Source organism: Tribolium madens, unplaced genomic scaffold, assembly GCF_015345945.1.
Source record: "Tribolium madens isolate multiple individuals breed KSU strain unplaced genomic scaffold, Tmad_KSU_1.1 Scaffold_19;HRSCAF=116;Tcas5.2_LG9, whole genome shotgun sequence".
In the NCBI taxonomy this organism is placed as follows: Eukaryota; Metazoa; Arthropoda; class Insecta; order Coleoptera; family Tenebrionidae; genus Tribolium; species Tribolium madens.
Window position 1 is genome coordinate 8,938,246 of NW_025400983.1, and position 23,576 is coordinate 8,961,821.

The 23,576-nt window shown below is 34.3% G+C and overlaps 6 protein-coding genes and 1 long non-coding RNA gene across 9 annotated transcripts; 3 read left to right on the plus strand and 4 right to left on the minus strand.

Moving 5' to 3' along the window:
- Window positions 1-4,132: 4,132 nt before the first annotated feature.
- On the plus strand, window positions 4,133-12,042 carry LOC123015793 (KH domain-containing protein akap-1). Its single transcript, XM_044415754.1, has 7 exons — window positions 4,133-4,312; window positions 6,750-7,405; window positions 10,134-10,511; window positions 10,564-10,741; window positions 10,791-11,006; window positions 11,058-11,191; window positions 11,244-12,042. The coding sequence occupies exons 2-7, from the start codon at window positions 6,794-6,796 to the stop codon at window positions 11,334-11,336; spliced, it is 1,611 nt and encodes a 536-aa protein (XP_044271689.1). The 5' UTR covers window positions 4,133-4,312; window positions 6,750-6,793; the 3' UTR covers window positions 11,337-12,042.
- On the minus strand, window positions 4,181-5,146 carry LOC123015795. The gene is made up of 3 exons (XR_006413404.1): window positions 4,957-5,146; window positions 4,450-4,908; window positions 4,181-4,391 (listed from the first exon to the last, which is right to left on the minus strand). It is a non-coding gene; the product is annotated as an uncharacterized LOC123015795 (long non-coding RNA).
- Window positions 12,043-12,080: 38 nt separating the features above from the next.
- LOC123015792 (NADPH--cytochrome P450 reductase) lies at window positions 12,081-17,022 on the minus strand. 3 transcript variants are annotated; one of them, XM_044415753.1, is made up of 6 exons: window positions 16,816-17,022; window positions 14,304-14,488; window positions 13,911-14,253; window positions 13,738-13,862; window positions 12,437-13,690; window positions 12,081-12,384 (listed from the first exon to the last, which is right to left on the minus strand). In XM_044415753.1, exons 2-6 carry the CDS (start codon window positions 14,477-14,479, stop codon window positions 12,240-12,242), a joined length of 2,043 nt encoding a protein of 680 aa, XP_044271688.1. In that variant the 5' UTR covers window positions 14,480-14,488; window positions 16,816-17,022; the 3' UTR covers window positions 12,081-12,239. The 3 variants fall into 3 exon arrangements, with proteins under 3 accessions (XP_044271688.1, XP_044271686.1, XP_044271685.1); XM_044415751.1 differs by having other exon boundaries at window positions 16,808-17,021; XM_044415750.1 differs by lacking the exon at window positions 16,816-17,022 and adding an exon at window positions 14,845-14,992.
- Window positions 17,023-17,147: 125 nt separating this feature from the next.
- On the minus strand, window positions 17,148-18,188 carry LOC123015794 (ras-related protein Rab-34-like). Its single transcript, XM_044415755.1, has 6 exons — window positions 18,004-18,188; window positions 17,856-17,957; window positions 17,742-17,806; window positions 17,560-17,693; window positions 17,297-17,507; window positions 17,148-17,248 (listed from the first exon to the last, which is right to left on the minus strand). Exons 1-6 carry the CDS (start codon window positions 18,186-18,188, stop codon window positions 17,175-17,177), a joined length of 771 nt encoding a protein of 256 aa, XP_044271690.1. The 3' UTR covers window positions 17,148-17,174.
- Window positions 18,189-18,273: 85 nt separating this feature from the next.
- On the plus strand, window positions 18,274-20,663 carry LOC123012605. The gene is made up of 3 exons (XM_044410640.1): window positions 18,274-18,578; window positions 18,625-18,744; window positions 18,872-20,663. The coding sequence occupies exons 1-3, from the start codon at window positions 18,326-18,328 to the stop codon at window positions 20,626-20,628; spliced, it is 2,130 nt and encodes a 709-aa protein (XP_044266575.1). The 5' UTR covers window positions 18,274-18,325; the 3' UTR covers window positions 20,629-20,663.
- A 478-nt stretch (window positions 20,664-21,141) lies between these two features.
- Window positions 21,142-22,216, plus strand: LOC123012848 (apolipoprotein D-like). The gene is made up of 3 exons (XM_044411027.1): window positions 21,142-21,606; window positions 21,680-21,810; window positions 21,856-22,216. Exons 1-3 carry the CDS (start codon window positions 21,481-21,483, stop codon window positions 22,199-22,201), a joined length of 603 nt encoding a protein of 200 aa, XP_044266962.1. The 5' UTR covers window positions 21,142-21,480; the 3' UTR covers window positions 22,202-22,216.
- LOC123012841 (josephin-1-like) lies at window positions 22,206-23,272 on the minus strand. The gene is made up of 3 exons (XM_044411015.1): window positions 22,815-23,272; window positions 22,580-22,760; window positions 22,206-22,530 (listed from the first exon to the last, which is right to left on the minus strand). The coding sequence occupies exons 1-3, from the start codon at window positions 23,063-23,065 to the stop codon at window positions 22,300-22,302; spliced, it is 663 nt and encodes a 220-aa protein (XP_044266950.1). The 5' UTR covers window positions 23,066-23,272; the 3' UTR covers window positions 22,206-22,299.
- Between the last annotated feature and the right edge of the window lie 304 nt (window positions 23,273-23,576).

Genomic DNA, 23,576 nt, shown 5'->3' on the forward strand with positions numbered 1-23,576 from the left:
AAATTCTATTTTTTGACATTTGACATTTTTTTATATCTATTCCTAATGATACTGTTGCTCTTGTATATGTTTTTTTACAATTATTTAGTAAAGGTACACAAATTTTGCCAAAAAAAGCTACAAATAACATTGAACAGAGTTACAATTTAGGATACATCTTCCTTGTTTCCTCTTCTAATAGCATGTAGCATCACAAAAACTTGGAAAAAGATAGAATTTTTTTAACATTTTTTCCATGTTCCTGGTATCTTACTTTACTTGGCATTTTTTTCTGGGGCGCGAGTTCTGGCGCACCTGTATCTACTACTAAGAACTTACTATTTTTATTACATTATTGTATTATTGTAATAATTTTAAGTATTTTTAAAATTTTGATTTATGTGTTAAAAATTGTTGCATCAAACCATAAAACATATACAGAATAGCTAGAACTCCCGACCTCGAAAAAAATGCCAAGTAAGGTCAGCTACCAGGAACATGGAAAAAATGTTTATCTATAAAAATTTTGAAGTTATGAGAGTTTATATCTTGCACTTTGACTCTATTTATTTCTGTTTGAAAAATAATTTTCCAAGTTTTTTTGCTATTAGGCTATTAGGAGAGGAAACAAGAAAGCTGTTTTAAATTGTAACTCTGTTTAATGTTATTTGACTTATTTGTGGCTTTTATTAGCAAAATTTTTGTACCTTCACTAAATAATTATAAAAAACATGTACAAGATTATCAGTATCATTAAATAAGCATAAAGAAATGTTATATGTTAAAAAATAAATGTCAAAATTTCTTAAACATTTTTTCCATGTTTCTGGTATCTTATCTTACTTGAAATTTTTCTCTGGGGCGCGAGTTATAACACAACCTGTAAGTATTAATTAATATCTATTAGTTGAGTGTAACTTATTTTAATAAAAAAAAGACATGGATAACGTTTAAATACCGTATTTACGTATTTTTATAACATAAATGTCTTTTGTTATTGTCATTAATGTAGTATTTTTATTAAATTGTAATTTTTTTACACTAGTAAAGAAGGTCATGTCTATCACTTGATGAAGATAATAATACTTATAAGCCGTACGTGATCTTCTTTGCGTAGTTTATAAGATTGAAGGTCGATTTAAAAAATCAGTTTGAATAGTCAGCATTCTATAATAGTATATTATGTACCTAACTAGTGCTACTTAGATATGAGTTTTATTATAGGCAGGAGCGAAGCGAATGTTTAGTAAAACGAATGTCTAGAAAAGTTTATACACGTGTTACATACTATACTTTTTCTACGACCACCACAAAAAATTACTTAAATTAAAAATTAAATTAAATGACAGAAAGCTAACTGCAGCCCGTGACTAATACGTCAGTTGCTATTAGAAACGTAACTAATATACATATTAGTCACGGCTTGTCAATAAAAATAAAAATGTATATAAAAAGTCACTTATCGCGTCATAGAAACCTATACGATAATCCGTCTTTTAGATGTGGGGGTAGAAAAAACATTTAAACCTTTTGGAAAAATTCAAAGAATTAGTGGCAAAAATGTTAGGGGTTAGAAACACAAAGTCTTACTCTTGAAATTAAAAGGTTGATGGACAGTGAATTTCGTTCACCCAATTTCTGTGAATTCACAAAAATTCACTGTAGTCTGTGCGTTTAATAAAATAAAAATTATCTCTCTGTCTCAAAGACGTGCCTCTACTTTGGGCAAACCAAGGACTACCATTTCAAAGGACAAAGGTAAAAAATAGCAAGGAGCATTATGTCAACATGACAAACGTTAATCAAAATTCGGAAACAAGGTTACAAAAACCTAAAGACTAATTTACACTTTTAATCTGTTAGGGAAATTGGGTGGACGAAATTCACTGTCCATCACTGTACTAGCACTTTTGGAAAAGTTTTTCTATCTTCAGGTGCAAAATTTAGGTTTTTTTGCACCTGAAGATGAAAAAGTTTTTCCGAAAGCGCTAGTACGTTTAATTTGAAAGGAAAGACTTTGTGTTCACCAATTCACAACCCTTTTAATTAATTAGCTTGCCGTTTATAGTATCAAGATGTTAATTCAATATGCCATCCATTCTTTCATTTTTATTTCTGTAATTGGTTGTAAATGTGTACTTATTTGTGTTAAAAAAATTTTCTTTAGCAAAAATTCTGCACGTGGGTATTTAACTAAAGTGATTAGTAAGGAGTGGAATGTTTATAGGATTGGGATGGTACATAGGCGCACGTTAGCAAAAATCGGCCGATACAGTGAGCGTTTTAATTTAGAAAACTACGCCACTGCGTTTACTACAGCGGACCAGCTATGGATAAGTAATGAACTTTGCGACCGGGCATTGTCGACTCAACTGGTTGACAGTACCTGTTTTTTTCATCCCGTTAAAAGTCCGACTGTACTGATAATTTAAGCAAAATTGTAAATTGCAACCTCGATGCACTTTTTTATTTCATCATTGTGATAATGCATGGTAAATAAAATTCGATTCCAAAGCAACTGAAAATATCTTGGTCTCTCATTTTTGCATTATCTTTGTGGAGATAACGATAACACGAGAAGGCCAAGGCTATGTTTTGGTAGATTTCGTGTTAACATATATCGTTATCTGGCAGTTTGCACAGTGAAAGAATGAGACCTATCATCTATGAGATGAGAGTATTGTCCTGGCCATCATGTCCTTGACCGTAGTCTGCTTGTGCCAACGGCCGTAAGAGGCGCTAGAAAAAGTTGCTTGAATTCGCCACCGCTCAGCATTCCGATGGACATTCACCTAACACTCCGGTCTTCCCTTCTTGGCCAAAATGACACGCGGCCTACGAAGGGCGGTCAATGAATCCGTTCAACGGACCGCAGTTCAGCGCTCAAAAATCCTCAAGTGCATAAACAGTTATGCCAACCGTCATTACGCGCACTCAGCCTACACCGAGTTAGATTTTCCTTGGCCAGTGAAAGTAGATGAAAGTGATACGAAATCGCTTTTTTCATAACATTTTTTGTTCTGTACTTCGTTTCAAAAACAATGGTAGAAAACAAATATTGAATTTTGTTTTTTGTGAGCGGCGTAGGAAGAGTTTAGCGTCTGCAGTGTGGAACGAGGTCAATCGCCGCCGTCGGGTCAGGCCGCTGACCTTGGAGGGAGGGTGGCGTCGCTAACGGTGATGTTTCCCCCATTCGAAAAGGGAGACGCCGACGCTATCGATCATCAAGAAACCCCAGCTCACTATATATAAAACAGAACAACCCCTCATTCTGTCTGCTTGCTTCCTATTTTATTTCAGTTTATGTATAAAATTTTACTAATTTAGATTCAAACTGCCGAAACGACTTTTCGCCCGAAAGGTGCGTTTCGGTGCGCACACGCAAAATTAAAGTTCAAGGGTATTGTGCAGGTCAAGGACCATGAATCTACGCCGCACCATATGTGCCTCACTTTAGACAATTTAAATTTATTGAACAAAACGCTGAAGTTGAAATTAAACCGCCAAACCCATGATTATCAAAAATATTAATAGGAATACACAAAATTAAATATACTCAACTTCTATTTACCTGCTAATTTATTAATAAATAATAAGATAAAAAAGGCATTGAGTAGCCGGATTAACCAGACTTTGTAAAAAAGTGTGCCAAAACAATTTTTTAAACATATTAAGTTACAATACATATTATTTGGATGAGGAAAAACGGTTTCGAAGGGACGAGCGTTTTGAGGCAGCATCTACAATAACTCACTTTTCACTTTTTTAATGCTTACAAAAAAATACATTGTTTAGTTGTTTTACACACAAAACCGCAATGAATAACAAAAAATTTTGTTAACAATAAAATTTAGAAAATTTAACTCTGGTGCTGCCATCTATCACAATTATTTGCTACTTTGTTAAAATAGAAATCAGCATTTTAAATAACTTTGAAATAATTTGTTTACCAAAATAGTAAACAACAATGTGTTGTTGTATTAAAATTACACATCAGTTAAAATTAAGATGAATAAATTGCTTTATTTTCAAAAATTTAAATTATTTTTAAACGTAGGACTTCTCTTCTAGTAGATGTCGCGTGTGTCGCATTTTGCAGTTGCCTTATTTGGCGTGACGGTTGGCAACACGCTGGCAATTCCGACATTATCGGCCGAACTTTTTTCCGCCATATTGAGAAATTGTGGAAAACATTGTGAGCACGTGGAAAGTGATCATCACAATTTCTGCAGTTTTCAATAAAATTCATTAAACTCATTGCTAAAACTACGATTCTTATCAAATCTTGAAGTGTTTTCTTTGATTTACCGCCAGGAACAACATATAATTCAACGTGAGTAAATGCTTTTCATTTGATTAATTTGTAGACGTAGAGTGTGGCCGGCTTTCAATATTTTGCAGTTTTTACAGAACTGTAAGGATTTGTCAAGAGAATTTGAAATGAAACGAGTAATAACTCAGTATTCTTACTATGAATTGCAGGATTTGGCGGAAATTTAAATGGTTTGGTGTTGTTTTTATTTACGTGATGTGTGTTAATGCGTTGCGTGTAATTATTATTAGCATGAAATAACGTCCCTTTCAGTACGGGGGCAGAATTCGGAATTAACGGAAAAGTTTCTGGCATCGAATGCCGGAAATGATAAACAACAAAAGTAGAAATTCTTATTTTAGGTCAGTCAGTTTTTTTTTTAAGTGGGGTGACCTCAACAAGATCGCCAGTCACGAAACATTTAGATGTGGGGGTAGAGAAATGGAGTACAGGAAGAGATCAAACTGGTATTAAAATGTCAAATGCTGAATTAAAATATTAAGAGAATTTCTGACATTGCTTCTAGTAAATCTTTAAACGTGGTTCCAAATCACTGAAGAAGAACCAATTTATGTGGTGCATTGACTTGAAAATCCACTTTTTATAAACAAGACGGACTGAAAAAATCAAGCGTTTAAATATTCATCAAAAGCATGGAATGAGACATAAGAAACGCTCATTTGAAAAATAATTAATTTCAATCACCGGTTGATTAAAATCCATTGTTTCTGCATCATTTCATTATAATTTATAAAACATCAGCGATAAATCTGCAAGAAATTGCATCGAACTTTCATTTTAATTACAATTTTTCCAAACTAAGCCATTTCACCCTGTCCAACGTGACATAATTTAGTGAAACTAGATTTTTTTTGCTCGATTGAGAAACGTGTTGCTCCGTTACGCCTAAAAGAAGAAAGTAAAACAAGTCCATTGGTTTTTTTCCTTGTATTCAGGAATAAAAAATGCAGTTCTTGTTATGCGGGCTGAAATGTCGATCACGGTCATTCAACCGAGCCTTTTTCTTACAAACGCCACAAGGGCGGATAACTGCAAATTACACAAAAATGTACCACCCCTGAAACGATTTCCCGCCGGGGATTTTTCAGGGTTCATTCGGCCTTCATCCTAGGACGCGCATGCGTTTATTAAACCGAATGAAGTGAAGGCAATAGCCACGTGGTAACGTTAACCGGTGAGGAATTGTAGCTCGTGTGATTGTGTTCAATATTGCGAACGGCCACGTTTCTCAAGTGTTAGGCTTTGTGCAAAAAGATAAAATAAAAATTTGCGAGAAATTTGGAGCTTAAATTATCAGAATGGTAAGATTATGATATTTGTTCAAAAATATTTTTTAACATTGTAACATATTTTTGTTGCCATTGAATTATACTCATCATTTGTTTGGTTTTGAGGGATGCAAATCTCTAAATAATTTTTGAAAATAATTTTTGTAATTTTTTAACGAAACAGGCGATTTTGAATTAGCAATTAACTCGACGACCTTAACATTAGTTTTCAGACATTCTTTCTCGAGTAAAATTGATATTATTACCTTGTTTCTGGTCCCGTACTACTTTCCATTTCGTAATAAATTATTTGACATTTTGCAATCGGTGGTTTAGCAGAAGTGGCATAGGCCAGTTAAATTATGCAAATTTTTGTGTTCAATTAAACGAAAATAGTAGAATATACAAGATGTAAGCACCTAGGGGATAATGTTTATTAATTATGAAAAAAAGTAAACAGAATAAACGTTTTTAGATAGATTTCAACGAACTAAATAAGTTGTCGATTTCTCCAGTGGTATTTCACGTTGCCAAATTATTTTTCTTTAAGAAATTTGGGATAGCACACTTTAATTATTTTGATTTAATGGTGATTTGGTTGCGACAGTTTTTTATAATATTACGTCATGGACAAGGCTTAACATTCGAGAATAATAATAAAAAATCTATAGCAGTACTGTTAAATTAATGAAAATATTATTTACGCCCTATATTTTACCATTAATTTCAATGTCACCTGTAACCGGAACCACTTCCGGTTGTCTCTATGCAATTTTAAATCGAACTTTTTACTCTTACATTTTATATATTTTAATTATTTAAAAATGTAGTTATTGTCGTTGTGAATAACTTTATCATGCAAAAGTTTATATTTAACTATAGGCATATACGAGTATTTAAAGAGCTTTCAAGCCGATAAAAACGACTTTTATGTAAAAAAAAATATTTTTTTTATTTTGATTGCATACTTATGTCGCACGTTTATTGCAAACATTTTTTTTTAACAGAGGATTTAGCCCAAAATTAACGAAAGATTGCTTGATTTTTTATGAAAGGTTAGTTATGACAAACAAAGATTTGGTTCCATTTTCTAATAAAGATTTCATTCCGGATCTGCATGCTTTAAATTTTGATTGGGGACGAGTGTATTACATGAGAGATTGTTGCAGAACCGTTTGTTTGGTGAAGGGGTCAATCGTGGATCGATCAAGATATGGCCCCGTCCCATACGCGCCAAGTGCTGATTTGGAGTATCCCCGCACTCGCCGTCATATTCAGTTATTTCTGGTACAGACGGAAGAGACACGAGTCGAAAACTGACCCCGGTGATAAAATACAAACTGCTTCCGAATCGCAACAACCGACAAAAACAGAAATCGAAAGTGTCACAACAAACCGGACATTTTCTCGTTCATTGTCAGGTGTCGATTCCGCCCCCATCGATATTGTTATCCCGCCCAAACTTAAAGCTATCAAATCAAATCCTGTTGTTATTTCTGACGAAGATTTAGATTTAGAAATTGAAAAAATTAAATCCATGAGATACGGCGGTTCGATTGATATGAGAAAATCAAATAGTTCCAGTGAATCATCGTCCACTAATAAACAGACGCCGGTTAAGAAATCATCGTTCGTGATGGCACAGAAAGCCAACGAGGAAAAACCGCTCTCAGTCACGACGGAAAATGCTAAAGTCGATAAGATGATCTCAAATAATAATGAAGTGCAAAGGCAAAACAGCGAAAGGGATTCGGCGAATCATAGTCCAGCGGATGTTATGCTTGCCAGTCCGTCCCTTAGCAGCATCTCTGATAATCACAGCGAGGTAAGCGAAAAGGAAACCGAAAATCTTATTTATGTGCACATTTTAAAACCATATTTGTTATGTAGATCGTCCTTCGAAGTCAATGACAAGGTTGTCATGCAATTTGATAAGAAAAATATTTGTGGAAACGGCGAACTATGCATTTTAACATGTTTGTAGTTTCTATCGTTTTGTACTATAAACATCAAAACCTGTATTATACAGTGCGATCAAAAAGTCTTTCTATCAAGTAGGCCTCTTAGTTATCTAGATGTCAAAAAATTATTTTATAAAAATTACAACACAGCTAATTAAATTGAATTATTCTATGAAACGTTTCAAAATATCCTAAAATGAGATTTTGTTGGTGTTTATTCATAAAAATCGTTCACCACGGTTTCCTGTTATAATTTACATAAAAATTATTTTGACATTTCTCATTTGTCATTGTGACATTTTATCTTCTACAGACATACGTTTTAAATTTCTACGCTTGCTTGATAGACTTTTTGATCTCACTCTACAACATTCTCTGTGCATACAACACAGTTAAATAGCTCATGTGCTTAAGTTACAATTAGATCAATAAAATTATGAAAAAATTATCCACTTATAAGATTAAAGGTGTCTGTTCAATGGCTGTCAAGACTTGAATAAGTCCCTATGTCGTTTCTTTGTTCAAAAAAAAAATCAACATTAATTTTTGCTATTATCTTGTTAAGTATTGACCTCAATATATCGAAAAAAATTAGTCTAGTTTTAGATTAGATCGTTATTATAAACCGTAGATTATTATTTTTATGTTATCATATTTATTTTAAAAAATAAGATACTTGTAATTACATCATTATATTGAATAATATTCAATTTAATTTTGAGTACTAATTTTTATATTTACGTCATATTCATAAAACTAATACATATTTATTCGGTATGAGTGTAATAAGATTTAGTCCGAATGAAGAACGAGATTTTTTAATTACTCTTTGACCTTGACTTAACTAGATGCAGATTCATGCAATAAGTAGCTTTTCTTAGATTTGTTAACGTAAAGCTTTAAATTCATATAGAGCCAAATAAAACAAGTACATGAAAATAATTCGGTTGCTGTGAGATAACAAAGATAAGAAGTTCATAAAATTTTATTGACTTAATTTTAGTCACACAGCCTTTTGTTTAAAGTCATTTTATTGTTGTTATTTTCAAAGGTCATAAAATTGTAACAGTGAAAATTGATTTTGTGTTGAGTACAATTTTGTGTTTCAACAAAATAATCGAACAATCAGCTGTGAATTTCAATCACACATAATCAGATAAAAACATTAAGGTATTAATGCATCGATAAAATACCGATTTATCGATAAACTGTGAAAACAATAGAAAATTCGTGCAACAATATTTTTAGACTGGTTGCCATATCCTGTTTTCAACTATGTTTTAATGAAATTTTGATTAAAAATCGACTAGATAAATGAAGGTGTATTTTGATTGTTTTGTACATTTCTATGTTTTCACATACCAGGTGAATAAAAAGTATGGAACCAAGCATTTTTTTCGTAAACTAAGCACTTTACAAAAAAAATAATTAGTGTAGTGTAAAGTCCAATTAAAATGTGACCATTTATCAAGAATAACATTTTTCGAAATTTCTTTTAGTTTTTGAGTTCTGGAAAAAAATTTTTTTTTTAAATGGCAACCCACTATGGTAATTTTTTTAATTAAAGATTATGATCTAAAAATGACCTCTAATTAAACAGAATTGTTTTCTAGTCAGTACTTTTTTTTAATAAATTGTTAAAGTTGCGTTCCGAGCCCATCACGAAAATTTTCCGAACTTGAACGAAGGAGTCGTTTCATGACTTCGGTCGTTGGAGAGCCCGGTTTTTGGTGCAGGTGCTTTGAGGTGGTTCCGGATGGATCAAAAAATGTAAAAACAAATCATTTTCTTCTATTTTTAGTCCATTCGAAACCACCCCAAAGCACCTGCATAGAAATCAGCGCTCTCCCATGATGAAAAGTATGAAACAACCACTTCGGTTAAGTTCGGAAAATCTTCGTGATGAGCTCGGAACGCAACTTTAACAATTAATTAAAAAAAAGTACTGGCTAAAAACAATTTTATTTAATTAGAGGTCATTTTTAGATCATAATCTTTAATTAAAAAAATTACCATGGTGGGTTGCCATTAAAAAAAAAAATTTTTCCAGAACTCGAAAACTAAAAGAAATTTCGAAAAATTCGAAAAATGTTATTCTTGATAAATGGTCACATTTTAATTGGACTTTACGCTACACTAATTATTTTTTTCGTAAAGTGCTTAGTTTACGAAAAAAACGATTGGTTCCATATTTTTTATTCACCTGGTATGTATAATGAAATTTTCTCGGTACCTGTAGTGTTTGTTTGCATACGAGTTTAATGCACGAAGTTAAAGATTGTCATTGGAGAAAATAATGTATGAATAATTTCTGCAAATTTTGTTTCACACAGACTGTAACCCTGTATTAAACATTCTATAATGGTTAAAGTATGGTTTTACTTATAATGAGAATATTTCTCTTCGTTATGTAGCACCTGGTAATTAAAAAAACGATACACAAATTACTAATTTTGTTAGTCTGTACAACAAACATGATTTTAAAATGTGCAGTTAAATAAAACTTGCTTAAATGTAATTATATTGAAAGTAAGTAAATGCTCTGCCTGTTTGTCTTGTTGAGCCTTTCATGTGTTTTATGCTCGTGAACAGGGCTCAAACGATAGTGGTAAGGGAGGCAGCGAAGTGGTGACACCTCCACCGTCCCGATCTTTGGTCAACGAGAGTACGACTTTAAACATTTACGAGTTCATCATTCCACAATCGTTGGTTGGTAAACTAATAGGCAAACATGGCAGTTCCGTTGCTAACATCAAAGATAAGACCGGTGCCCAAGTATTGGTCAGAAAACATCCAACAAATAATAAATTAAAAGTGTGTTCGCTCGAAGGCACTCGTAACGAGATCGACAGTGCTTTGAAACTCATAAGAGATAAATTCCCCTTGAAACGTTTCCCGGAAGTCACCCTTGAACAAGTCTCATTTCTTCCAGAAGTGCCGACAGTATCGCTAGTTCCGGATCACTTACATGTAACTAAAAAAAAATTGAAATAAAACGACCGAGTTTAATTATTATTTTTAGTTGAAACTGATCGAGGGTATTAATAATGATACAATTGTTAGTTGTGTTGTTGCACCAAATCATTTGTTCTTACAACAACCAGCACATCCGTCGTTTCCAAATCTTAATATTCTTACCGGTTATATGAACGTTTGTTACTCGGAGGCTGATTCGCCATTGTTACCAACGCCTGTTCCAGGTATTTGAGCATTTTTTGCTATTGGTGGAAATGTAATTTTTTGTTTTAGAAAATACAATCTGTGCTGCATTTTCCGAAGATAGTTGGTACAGAGCAGTCGTTTTGTCGACAGATTCAGAAAATGCAACTGCTTATGTTAAATTCTTAGATTTTGGCGGTTATTCATACATCGAAATTTCTAAGTTGAGACAAATCCGAGGTGATTTTATGTCATTACCGTTTCAAGCGGCGGAATGTTTCTTAGCGAACATTAAACCGGTCGAAGGTACTTTTCCTCTCATTAGCATAATGATTCGTTAATTTTTTTGTTTCGCAGAGACGGGTTGGCGCGATGAAGCGTTCAATGCAGTAGTAGAAATGACAAAAGGGGCTATCATCTATACCCAAATAGTCGATTATACTGAAGAAGGTATTCCTTTGGTTTATTGCTATTTAATTTTAGGCCCAAGGGTAGGTACAGCTATAAATATTGAATTTACTGTTTACATCTGTTTATTTTCAGCAAGTAGTATTTTTAAATCAGGAATTAGTGAATCAAGGACACGCCGAATGGCTCAATTGCGGGGAGGAAGCCGCAGGTGTTACCGTGGCGTAATATGTAAAGTAATTTTTTGTTATATAGTCACTTGATTGGATCAAGCTTTTGTTGAACGTGAATATTATGTAGTGTAGTTAGCTGATTTTTGCAAAAAGCGTGTTTTTATGAATGATATTGTTGGAGACCATTTTTACATAACTTAGGTTGTTGCTTTATACCAGTTTTTGAAAACGAATAGGGTTCATTCGTTTCGTACGTTTATAAGAACTTGTTTATTTTATTTTTTAAATTATTGTGATGTTTATATTTTATTGACTGCTCTATTTTCAGTACTAACCATAATTATTGTTTGTGCTCAATTACTAATTTAAATTTAGTGTATTACGCTATCGTTTACGTGGTAGTTCGTAATGTCATTTACTGTATATAAAGAATTGTATTTTTTGATAATATTAATCTAGCTTTTGTGTATATTTTTGGGGAGCAACTAGGTGACTGTAGGATGATCAATCCATTTATCTTGTATACATGTTCCTATTATTATTATTGTTTTCTACCAGGTTTTGGTGTTTCCAATTTATTTTAAAAACGAACTGGATTTTTCTTTAATTTGCACTGTTGTATGGGCAAACGAATTCATATTATTTTCTAAGGATTGATAATTCTTTTTTATAGTTTCGTATTTATAAAACATTTGTACATAGTATCTCTTGTACTTTTTTTCTTTTTTGGAAGTAAAATTTAACAAATTTTTTCAACGTGACAATTTATTTTTATTTCGAGGGTAAAAAAGACAATTAAAACGATACATACCATTTATTATAAATATATTGTTTAGTAAAATTTAACAGTAGCAACCCGTCGCAATATAGCAGGAATGTCGCCAAAATTTAACAAATTTAGGCATCTTGGCAATTTTTAAATTAATTTTACAACAATTACACCTAACAAAACGTTTTATTAACTCCATACGTCGGCGGAATAACGTTTCTGCGTTTCCATTTTTTTCAAATATGCTGATGCTTGTTGCTCGGTCATCTGACCTTTGTCTTGAATAATTTTCATGACGATATTACGCACTTCCGGTGCCATTGATTTAGCGTCCCTAAAAATACATACATTAAAATCTTTCCAAAGCCGCCAAATTTGAAACTTACCCGCAAATATACAAATGACCGTTATTCTCCCCGATAATTCTCCAAACCTCCTCGGAATTCTTCTGTAATAAATGCGAAACATAAACTTTATGCGCTTGGTCCCGTGAAAATGCCAAATGGAGCGTCAACAAGCCGCTCTTCTCGTAATTGAGCAACTCTTCTTCATAAATAAAATCTTCAGCCTTCTTGCGACACCCGAAGTAGAGAACAGTTTCACCGACCACTTTGCCTTCCTCCTTTGCTTGGTGGCGTTCCTGGATGAACCCACGGAACGGTGCCAGACCTGTACCAGGCCCGATCATAATGACCGGAGTTTGCGTTTTGGTGGGGAGTCTGAATTGGGATTTGCGGATGAAAATCGGGGCGGTTGGGGCCTCCTGGCCAGGGGCAGGCTTCTTGAGAGCCAACCAAGTGGTACAAACGCCCTTATTGTGGCGCCCTGTGGGAGTCTTATACTCAACTACGACGGCAGTAATGTGGACTGTGTTAGGGAAGAGTTTCGGGGATGAGGAAATTGAGTAATACCGGGGTTGGAGGCGGGGAAAGAGTTCACAAAGATGGTCAAGTTTGGGTTTACACGACGGCATGTCTTCGAGGATGTGGACGATGTTGCGATTGTCTTCGTTGACCCATTGTTGGTACAAGGCTTTGCCCTCTGGAGAGGTGCTTGCCATGGTTTTCAGCTTTTCTTTCTCAGCAGGGTCGGTGCAATATTCCGATAGTTCCTTCAAGACGTGGGTACGGGGGTTCATGGTGATGTCCAAGTAGTGGGTCAATGCAGTCCTGTAGGTTGTAGGGCAAGGGAATGGGTGTTTTTTGCTGGACTCCTCGTCGGTGTTAATGAGAGTGAAAATCGTGTCCAGGTCCGTATTTGTCAAGTTACCGATTTTTTCGACTAATTCGGAGTCATTAATTGGGTAAACAGCAACGTGGTCCCCGGCATCGTACCGCATTTTCGACCCTTCGATATCAAACTCGATGTGCATGCACGACCTGTCATTGCCCTTGTGAAGTTCACGATTGACCAAAATTTTCGCCAAAAATGGATTTTTCGCGTCAAAGGGCGGCCTTTGGTTTTTAAGCGAGTGGAGTCTTGCCATTTCACCGGTGTAAAGCTTCTCCGGGACTTCGTCTTTGAACTCCTGAAGTCTGTATTGACGCATACTGACGTCCTCTCCCGTCGATTCGATCCCGAAGTGTTCGCAAACGGCTGGCCAGAACTTGTCTTTCCACGTAATAAAGTCATCTTCAATGCTACACGAGAGTTAGTAACGAGTTGAATACAATATTTTTTGGCTTACTTGGCATCGTCGTCGCCTAAACCGAGGTCAAATACTCGCGTGGCTCCCAACTCTTCTAATCTTTTGTCAACATAAATGGCGACTTGATTGTAGTGTTCGTAGGTTTTGTTTCCCAAGCCGAATACCTGCAATTATCAATTTAGCAACTCCACGTGGCGGCCAAGGTCACTTACAGCATAATTGAGGCCTGACAAATCAGCGTCGCCGTTTTGTAACCACTCATAGAACTCCATAGCGTTGTCAGTGGGGTCACCTTCGCCGTATGTTGCTAAACAAAACACAGCCAAACTGTTGGGAATCGATTTCAAATTCACTAATTCCTCCATATCGCACTCTTCCGGGTCCGCTACCATCCCCTTCATCCTGTATCTAACACCCTCTTTGGCCAATCTTCCGGCGAATTCTTCGCCAGTTCCGGTTTGGCTTCCATAGAACACCACCAAGCTGCGTCCCGAAGTCTTGAGTTTCTTGATAAACGAACTGTCAGAGCTTGTTTGCAGGGTCATGGACGTGGGTCTGCGATTTCGCAATTAGAACAAATCTACAGTTTTATTTAAATGACTTACTGGATGGAGTATGAACGTGCTGTGGCGGCTACATCTTTTTTCTTTTGTTTGTTTAAGAACCACCACGCAACACCACCTATTAACAGTGTCAACAGGATGATATCAATTGTGCTAAAAAGGGATTCGGATGCTTCGGGGATTTGTTGAGTGCCGAGACTTGCTTCTGCTTCGTCCATTTTTAATATCTAGAAAAAAATCCAAATTAAAGACGCAATGCCTTCGTTTTGTATCGATAAAATCACTTTGACTTATTAGCAAATGGAATGACATGTAAGAACAGATAATGACGAACTTTGAACGACGAGAATAATAAGTGCGATAAGAGTTTGGTTTTGTCGGATCATTCTGAATTTCACTTTTGATCAGACGAAAGTGAAAAGGATGATGCTGCGCTTTGCAACAATGGAGCTTCCGATATTATTACTTATTGTTTTTTTTTAAAGAAATGAATGACCATCAATAAATCATGAATTGGAAAAAAAATCGCATTGTAATAATAACAAAACGCGACTTAATCGCAAAGTTAACAATTAGTACTCACCGAAATAACTAAAACACTAACTAATTTGAAATTATCGCACATATTTTTTTTATCCATTTTGTCGAACAATTATAAAACGTAAAGCAGTCAAAGCACTTTTAGAAGTGGACGGTTTCGTACACCGTTCAACGTTAAATAGCGAAATGCAGTAATGTTTTTGTGACGTCACGGCAAGGAATTACATTAAAATGATTCTAGAGAAAATTCATAATAACATTTATTTGCATATTTTGTGATTGGCAAAATTTGTTATCATGACTTCCTAAATTATCGGTCACAAACAAAATTTAAGCTTTAAATAATTACTTGTCATTACACAACCCCGGATTTAATTTGATAAAAATTATATTTTTGTAAAAAAGAAAGTAAAAAATAGAAACTGAATTTTTCACGAACTATTTATTATTATTGTCATCATCAAGTACAATTCCACGAAATTCTCATCTGTCAATTAAATGTGAAAACTTAACTTATAGATAAAGGAGAACGCACATTTTATATGAGTTTCTAAAGACCACTCAAATGTGGATATTTTTAAACCAATCGACGCGTCTTCAGATAAGAAATTATTGTTACCATTACGCCAAAACGCTAATTTATTTGTAAAACAAAATTAAAATGCTGCCATTTACTTTGCTTTAGTTGGAAAGAGAGAGGTAGATCTCGCTTTAAGGTGGTCTAAGGCAAAGTAAATGGCAGCATTTTAAATTTAATACAAATCACCCCTTTACTTATAAAGTTAGCGTTTTTGCGCAATGTTAACAATAATTTCTGATCTGAAGACGCGTCGATTGATGTAAAAATATCCACATTTGAGTGGTCTTTAGAAACCCATATAAAGTGTAAGTAAACGAATTATTAATTAAAAAAAAATATAAATATACAATTATTAAAGCATAAAACCAGCCAAATTAACTTTGATAATGCCAGGATTTACTTAAAATCTAACGATTAAGTTATTGAAAAAAAGAGTTTACAGGTGGTTTTTTTTCCAGTATGAGTTTGTTTTATAATTTCAGAACATTATTACGGATAGTTTTAGTTGAAATTATTTATTACCCATTTAGAATTACATAAAATTACAATAGCAATTAAAACTGACTTATGAGAATTACCGTTGTTGGGCCAACCAGAGTCCATTTCCGTCATTCGGGTGATTGAGAACGTGGAATTATGCTTTGCATTGGGTCTATTGAATAAATGTCCAATTTTAGGACACATTCGTTTTACTAATTTTGTCTTTAATATTGCTCTACTTTCCCAACATTAAATTTTTTGGTCCAAGTTGTTTAAACAAACTAATCTCAAACGTGATGATTTCATTTCATATTTAATTAAACCGATAAAACTTAATGACCTTTTCAACATTTTCATTGCAAAAATTAAGATAATGTAGACATCTGAATAGGTTTGTCAGTATTTTTTACATATTTACCAACCAATGTTAAAAAATCAAGGAAAGAACATGACAAACTCCACTTTGTTTCATTTACTTCTAGTATTAATACCCAATCGTGTTTTATTTTAATTGATAGTAATTATGTTATTACGTTTGCAGATTTATTTTTTTATTTATTACTCGAGACAGAAAATGAGCGTCATTATATTAATCTTCGCGTGGACATTCATTCTGACCTTGACTTAAAAACACAATATGTAATTAATAACTAGTAATATATAATTTTTATTTTTCAAATGCCTTGACAAAAACTCAAATTTATATGTACATACCCACCAAGTTGGTGTACGTGACTTGAAAACAACGTCTAAATGTTAATTACGAATCACCTATAAATATGAATTCATACAGTGACGTTGAAATTGGAATAAATCGGAATTAATTGACGACGAATGGAGAGCATAAGGGGCAGGTTTGGGTCATTAGACTGAATTTTCCCCTTAAATTTAAATTTGCCGCGCAAACTGGCTTATTAGTGCAGTCCATGTAATTATTATTCATTACCTCAGTACCTGACTGCTATTGATACCCCAGAAATTGACGAAGAACCTCTTGGTCACAAAAACCTACACTGAAATTGTTACACTTGTTGCGAAATGGGGGCGTAACACTTAAATTTTTTCGTTAATTTTATTAAAACAGTGAACGTAAATTACAATTAATTGGAAACACTGGGTATAAAGTTACTACGTCAAAGGCTCGGACGCAACAAAATTTATCTGATCATTCTCATCAAGGTACGAGAAATGGGCAAAATGAACGCAAGGCTGTTTTGGTGATTACATACTTTCGGCAAGGTCAAGCGTGGCGTATAACTGGTTGCTTATACAACAAACATTGAGACTTTTTTAGAAGAAAAACCTGTTTATTTTTAATTTTTTGTACACTTAATTACATTATTACAACCACTATTTCGATTATTACCCTTCTTCTTTTTTTCGACGCCTACAAAGTGTTAGAGTTAGTTAAAAAAAATACACAGACATATCATACATATTAATTCAGTTCCAATTTTTTTGCTATTGTTGTTGATATTTTCCATTCCGATTATGTTAATGTGCCGTTCAAAGCTCAAAGCTGCAGCCCTGATAAACAAGTTGTCAATATTTTCGCCAGTTTTAGATGAGACGCTCCAGAATTCCGCGTTTATGTTTTTTGCGGTTGTTATTGCGATTTTTTCGACACTGTTGTAACCTTCCTCTGACTGAAATATTTTTAAATAGCAACAGAAATGAATTAAACGTTAAATTAATTACAAGCAAATCTTTTTTGGACCCTACGAGAAAAACAAAAGGGGCGTTTTCTTTGCACACTTCTAAGGCATCATGTAACCAGTTTTTGCAATTTGCCAAGGTTTTTATATTGGACAAATCGAATACTAGCATAACAACTGAAAGTAATGTTAGCATAACTGTAAAAAAAAATCGGTTTTTATTACCATGTGCTTTTCTATAATAACATTGAGCGATGCATTTAAAGCGTTCCTGACCTGCCGTATCCCATCTACAAATTGATTTATTATTTTGTTGTAAAGGAAAATTGATTAAATGACATTTGTAAATAGTAGGGGATTCCCAAAATATTGACTTGTTCGGAATGAAAATCCACGCCTATTGTTGTGCGGTAATTAGAGTCAAATATTTTATGAGAAAAGCTACAAAAATCAATTATAAGTATTCCATTGTATAATTATTATTTACCGATTTAACAGCGACGTTTTTCCTACACACAAATCACCCAAAATAATAACTTTACACACTTTCAAACTATCGCGACAAAGATGCGTTCTGTTACTTTTCAGTAAATCGAAATCAAAATCATTTTTATTGTAAGGCGTAAATTTGAGAGCTTTCGGAAACGTGTTAATCTCTTTAAATTGTGACATTTTCTTTTCATGATTGTGTTTGTATTGCTCGAATCACTCAGACGTGATTCCGCTTTTTGAAATTGGCGCGCAAAAATCCTAACCTCACATTTTTGACATGTGTCACTTTTGTGTATAATAGAAATATTAAAAGAATAATGTCTTTAAAATGCACGGAATGCAGTCGAGAATTTTCCGTGAAAAGTAATTTAACTCGACACCTTCGCATGGTTCACGCTGTGGATGTTGAACGAATAGACATCCTCCCGGGGGATTTTGACACCTATCACTACAAGTGTCTCGAGGGCTGCAACATCTCATTTAAGTACAATCGCGAGTTGCGGAGACACCTCAATGCCAAACATGAGATGAATATGGTTGAACTGAATCTGGATTTTCCTAATTCAACAGGTAAAGTGGGTAATTTTGGATTGCTTTAAAATTGTCAAAATTGTAGAGTTTAAGAAGTGGTTGCACAATGAGGAGACTGAGAATTACGTACAATACGTGCATTTGACGGCCACGAAGCGCAGAAGCACGGGGGCTGAGACCTACTATTATGAGTGTAGCAGGACAGGTGATTTGTTATTTTGCCCAGTAGGGATTATTGTTTTATTTGCCACCTAGTATATAAATCTGGAAAGCTATGATTATTTTTGTATAAGGGATTCACAGTGCAAAAAGTAATTAAATTTTCATTGTAGGAAAGCGCAGTTATGTGGACGACACTACAAGGAAGCGCAGAGCGAGAAAATCTGTGACCAAACTAAACAGAGGCTGTACTAGTCAAATAATAGTAAATAAATCGCACGACGGTACGTTATCAGTAAATTATTTCAAAAATCATTACGGACATGAAGTAGATTTAGAGCATGTGAAACTATCCAAACAGGATAGAGGCTCTATCGCTACCAAATTATTGCTCGGATTGCCGGTTACATCCGTTTTGCATTCAGTTAAAAAAGCTAGTGGGAATTTGAAACGGATCAATCTTTTGGGGCGAAAAGACATAGTGAACATTCGAAAATCCTTCAACATAGATCTGAAAGACGGCAAAATTTTAAGTGTCGATAAAATAAACGTGAATCAATTTTTAACGGAATGTAACACATGTGAGTACAATCCTGTACTCTATTGCAGTATCGAGGAGTTCCCTGAATCAAATAACCTTAGTTATATTCTCATGACCAAACACCAGTCAGACATGTTGAAAGAAATCGGGAATAATATCGTCGTTGTGAATTCGACAAGTTTAAATAACTGTGATTTCGAACTGATTACTCTTTTTGTAATCGGGAAGAGTTGGGAGAGTTTCCCGGCTGCATGTATGTTCACTAATAAAGTGCACGACGGGACTTATAATTTATTTTTCAACAAAATAAAAGATAGGGTTGGCGTTATAGCACCGTCGATTTTAATAACAAATTGCGATGAGATGTATTACGAAGCTTGGAAATGTGTAATGGGCGAAGTCGCTTGTAATTATTACAACCCGATCCAGGTCGAAGTCGATTGGAAGCTAAACTTGAATCGCATCGTTTGTACTGAAACCGACGTGACTCGAGTGAAGCGAAAATGGGTCTACGACTCGTTGAAGATTTTCCAAAATATCACTGACGAGACCGAATTTGTGGAAAATCTCGACGACACGATGAAAGTCCTCAGCAGCGATGACGATTTTAAAGATTTTCTAGAGTATTTTTTGAAAAGTTACAGTGACCCGAAAAATTGGGCCACTTGTTACAGGAACGGCTCAGATTTGCCTCTGAAACAACTCGAAGTGATAAACGACGTTTTGAGGCAGTACCTTAACGAGGATTTGGAGACGCGATTTGATATCATTTTTCACTCACTTATCAGATTTATTCGGGATGAAACGGTCAACTCTATGTTGAAAACCAAGACGAATCGTGTGTTTTTCGTGAGTGAAAATGACACGAGACACGCCTTGTTAATGGAAAAAAGACTGAGTGGGAATCATTTGAGTGACAACGTTTGGAGTGTCACAGAAGAGGAATCCAGGATCTCTCATATCGTCCAGAAATATTTGGAGAAGAAATGTTGCAATTTAATCTGCACGACTTGTCGCATTTGTCTCCACTGCTTCAGTTGCAGTTGTGTTGATTTTTTTATCGGAAATGCGATGTGTGTTCACATACATTACATTTGGGTGACTTATTTCAAATCGACGGTACAACTTAGTGACGACATCTCGGTAACTTGTGACGAAGAAATTATAATTGAAGTTGATCAAGAGTGTGAAGAGAGTGTTGAAGATATTGAGGTTTTGCGAAATGCGATTGCGGATAGGACTGCAGTTTTAAATAATAATATTCCTAATGTTCAAGATGTTAAAACGCTTCAAGTGATTTTGGAGACTGTTAATCAACTTTGCGATTTGACGCACATCGAGGACCAGGAACAAGGTACGGAGCATCTGAGCGATCATTCATATTTGTAAATTTGATGTTAAATAAATAAATTGTTTTAAATCTTTTTCGTATCTTTCCTCGTCCTTTAAATTCTAAAACAGCAACAAACCAGTATTTGTATTTAAGTTTTCTGAGGTTGATTTTTTGTCCTCTTTTTCGAGAAGCACAAGAGTACTAATTGCGTATCATTTTCTGAATTTGGTCAATTTTATTTTCGATTTTGTTCGGTTATAAATAATGTGTTCATCAAAAATTCCGTTTACTATGTTAAACACTTGGTATGTAGGAGTATTTAATAAACTTTAGTAAAAAAAATTTTTAAATAAATTGTCAGAAACTTCTTGTAAATTGTGTATAATGGACAAAAATTGTAGTGCAATAGGCTGTCTTAGCCAAACATTTTTTGAGTGGATTCTATTTAGTGTTTTATTATTTTTGGTGAAAAACCTTTTCTGTTTACTGTTTACAATTTTTTAGGTCCGCTACGTCTATCTTTTTTAATAATTTTAGAAAAATACGTTTCGCTTATGCTGTGACGATTTTGTAACACTTTTATCAAAAAACGTTGTTAGAAGATACTATTTCTGATAATCTTTCTTCTTCTTTTAAAATAGATACATAATGAAAAAAATTGATATAAAGATGACGTGGTGAGCATTTTTAGGTCAGAATGCTCTTTAGAACCGCTGGCAGGGGAAAGTGCTCACGTCTGCTCGCGTTTTACAAAAACTATCTTTTTTTTCGAAATGCGCTCTTCATAGCACAATCGCAAATACAGTTTACGCTTATTTACGTCGCCTTGTGTGTAGCAATGATTTCCTTCGGTTTTATGCTAATGTTGCATAAACAGTCTTAATTAAAATGTTAAATCAAAAATTAAAATGGTGATGTTTGACGAACATCGCACTTCTGTACTATTTTTGATAATTCTCTTTGAACAAATCCTCTGTTCTGGTCTTGGGAAATGTCCGAAATTAGAATACATGAACAACTTTAACGTGAGCAGGGTGAGTTCCAATTTCTTCGATTTCGAAAAATGTTTTCATGAGTCAGCTGAATTCCACGCGTCGAAATTTTCAGTTTACAGGCCGTTGGTACGAAATTGAGCGTTCTTTTTATCTTATGCAATTGGTTTCGAGTTGTGTAAGTGTCGATTTGACGCAGAATTCGAAAGGTCAACTCCAAGTTGATGTCCAGACGAAAAGTAGATGGTGAGATTTGATTTTTTAAGATCGAGAGTTGATTTCTTGGTGTAGGTCTGGGAGTCTCACGGTGAGTGAAGGAGTTGCGTCGCCTTCCAAACGCCATCCAAGCGTTTTAGTTTACAAAGCTGTAACGAAATTACCGAGAGTTGTGGGTCGGTATTTGCCAGGAGCTGGAGTTTATCAAGTTATAGAAACAGATTATGACAATTATGCGATTTTGTGGTCGTGTACCAACTATGGGTTGGCTCATACTGATTTGATTTGGTTGTGGGGGCGACAGACTGAAATAAATGCCAAAACTAGGGCACATGTCTATATGGTTTTGGACGATTTGCGTCTAGATTCTGAAAGACTAATTTTACCGAAAAATGGCAATTGTAGTGACAATGAAAAATAAACTGTTTGGTTGAAATTCGTTCTATTTTTAATGATTCACAAAAAGCATTAAAAAACACACATTAAGCCCTTGAACACATAATGGCAATTAGACAAATCTTATGACCAATCTGATTTATTATTACATAAGGGATTGATTGTAACGTTAACATCATCGCTTGTAATGTCCCTCAACTGTACTATTTCGGCTTCTCTCTCTTGGAGGTTGCTGTAACTGGCTTGATTCTTCAACCAACTTTGCTCTTTTCCTACGTCGTTTGTAACGACTAAAAATAATTCTTTATCTCTACAATCCAATTCTTCTTTTAAATAATTTAAGAGGTCAGATTCCTGCAATATAAAACTGTACAACTTTCAAATGTCAATTGTATTTATGTACCCTTCCAATTATTTGGGGCGATTCTAGTTTTGAATCTAAATTATAAAACAATCCATTTAGTTGCCTGATTGTTATCCAATGTCTCCTACGTAAGGGCAGTGTAATAAAACTGATTTTATACTCACTGGGGACGTTCAAAATGTACCCACAGATATTTTTAAAATTCAAACAACTCGGGTCTCTAAAATAATAACCTAATTAAATTAAAATCTGGCGAGTAATACCAAAGCCTTACTTTCGTTTATCAAACCAAATCGTTTCATATCCCCTCGATTGCAAGGCTTTCATTATGACGTTAATATCGTAGTTTCCCAACCCCAGTACGGATTTATGGGGGTTTATCCAATTGTCTGGTGACAAAGAGTGGCAAATTACGTCGAGCTCCATTTTCGTAAATGCATCTTTCGATTGAAATAAGTTGTTTAAAGCGTGCAAAGCACATAATTCTCTAACTTGCTTCTCATGGTAGATGTCATTAAAGTTCATTATTTTTGAGGTTATGGATTATGAAGTTCCAAATTTCCACATTTTCTTGTCACAATTATGATAATTCAAGATTGGATCAGTATTAAGTTAGGTTTACATAAATTTACTTGAATTTTAAACCAGAATAAATCACATATTGCTCGATTAATGATTTTTGTTTTGACAATTGGTCAATGAACTGCAGTGAACTGTTGTGAAATGTGGTTATAGGATTGTGATGGAACTTGGCTTTCTGTCTGTGTTTCATCCTTTATGTTAAAGAATAATGTTTCAAAAGAATCAATTCAGTCACTGATGACTGATATGATAATTTTGGAAATGATTATGTTAAATGTTAAACGCCTGCATGTAGGCAACACAAAATACATCAAGTTGTATTTGTGCAGATGGTCGAATTTTTTTTTTATCTAAAGATTTGTGATGGTGCAATAGGATATTTGAGTTCTGGAATTTGTAAATAATATTTTTATATACTCGTATTAATCGCATCATTAGTTTGCGTACCCAGTTT

Coding starts and splice junctions, on each gene's coding strand:
- LOC123015793 (XM_044415754.1), top strand. CDS start 6,794: ATGGCCCCGTCCCATACGCGCCAAGTGCTGATTTGGAGTATCCCCGCA. Junction 11,007..11,057: donor GAACATTAAACCGGTCGAAG/GTACTTTTCCTC, acceptor TTTGTTTCGCAG/AGACGGGTTGGCGCGATGAA. Junction 11,192..11,243: donor ATTTAATTTTAGGCCCAAGG/GTAGGTACAGCT, acceptor GTTTATTTTCAG/CAAGTAGTATTTTTAAATCA.
- LOC123012841 (XM_044411015.1), bottom strand. CDS start 23,065: ATGAACTTTAATGACATCTACCATGAGAAGCAAGTTAGAGAATTATGT. Junction 22,761..22,814: donor ATTTGGTTTGATAAACGAAA/GTAAGGCTTTGG, acceptor TTATTATTTTAG/AGACCCGAGTTGTTTGAATT. Junction 22,531..22,579: donor CGCCCCAAATAATTGGAAGG/GTACATAAATAC, acceptor TTTATATTGCAG/GAATCTGACCTCTTAAATTA.
- LOC123015794 (XM_044415755.1), bottom strand. CDS start 18,188: ATGTCACAATTTAAAGAGATTAACACGTTTCCGAAAGCTCTCAAATTT. Junction 17,694..17,741: donor TTATTATAGAAAAGCACATG/GTAATAAAAACC, acceptor CATTACTTTCAG/TTGTTATGCTAGTATTCGAT. Junction 17,249..17,296: donor AATTGGAACTGAATTAATAT/GTATGATATGTC, acceptor AACACTTTGTAG/GCGTCGAAAAAAAGAAGAAG.
- LOC123015792 (XM_044415750.1), bottom strand. CDS start 14,901: ATGGATAAAAAAAATATGTGCGATAATTTCAAATTAGTTAGTGTTTTA. Junction 14,489..14,844: donor TTAGTGTTTTAGTTATTTCG/GTGAGTACTAAT, acceptor ATTTTTTTCTAG/ATATTAAAAATGGACGAAGC. Junction 13,863..13,910: donor TGTCAGGCCTCAATTATGCT/GTAAGTGACCTT, acceptor TGATAATTGCAG/GTATTCGGCTTGGGAAACAA.
- LOC123012848 (XM_044411027.1), top strand. CDS start 21,481: ATGGTGATGTTTGACGAACATCGCACTTCTGTACTATTTTTGATAATT. Junction 21,607..21,679: donor ACAACTTTAACGTGAGCAGG/GTGAGTTCCAAT, acceptor CGAAATTTTCAG/TTTACAGGCCGTTGGTACGA. Junction 21,811..21,855: donor GTCCAGACGAAAAGTAGATG/GTGAGATTTGAT, acceptor TTCTTGGTGTAG/GTCTGGGAGTCTCACGGTGA.
- LOC123012605 (XM_044410640.1), top strand. CDS start 18,326: ATGTCTTTAAAATGCACGGAATGCAGTCGAGAATTTTCCGTGAAAAGT. Junction 18,579..18,624: donor GGATTTTCCTAATTCAACAG/GTAAAGTGGGTA, acceptor TCAAAATTGTAG/AGTTTAAGAAGTGGTTGCAC. Junction 18,745..18,871: donor TTATGAGTGTAGCAGGACAG/GTGATTTGTTAT, acceptor TTTTCATTGTAG/GAAAGCGCAGTTATGTGGAC.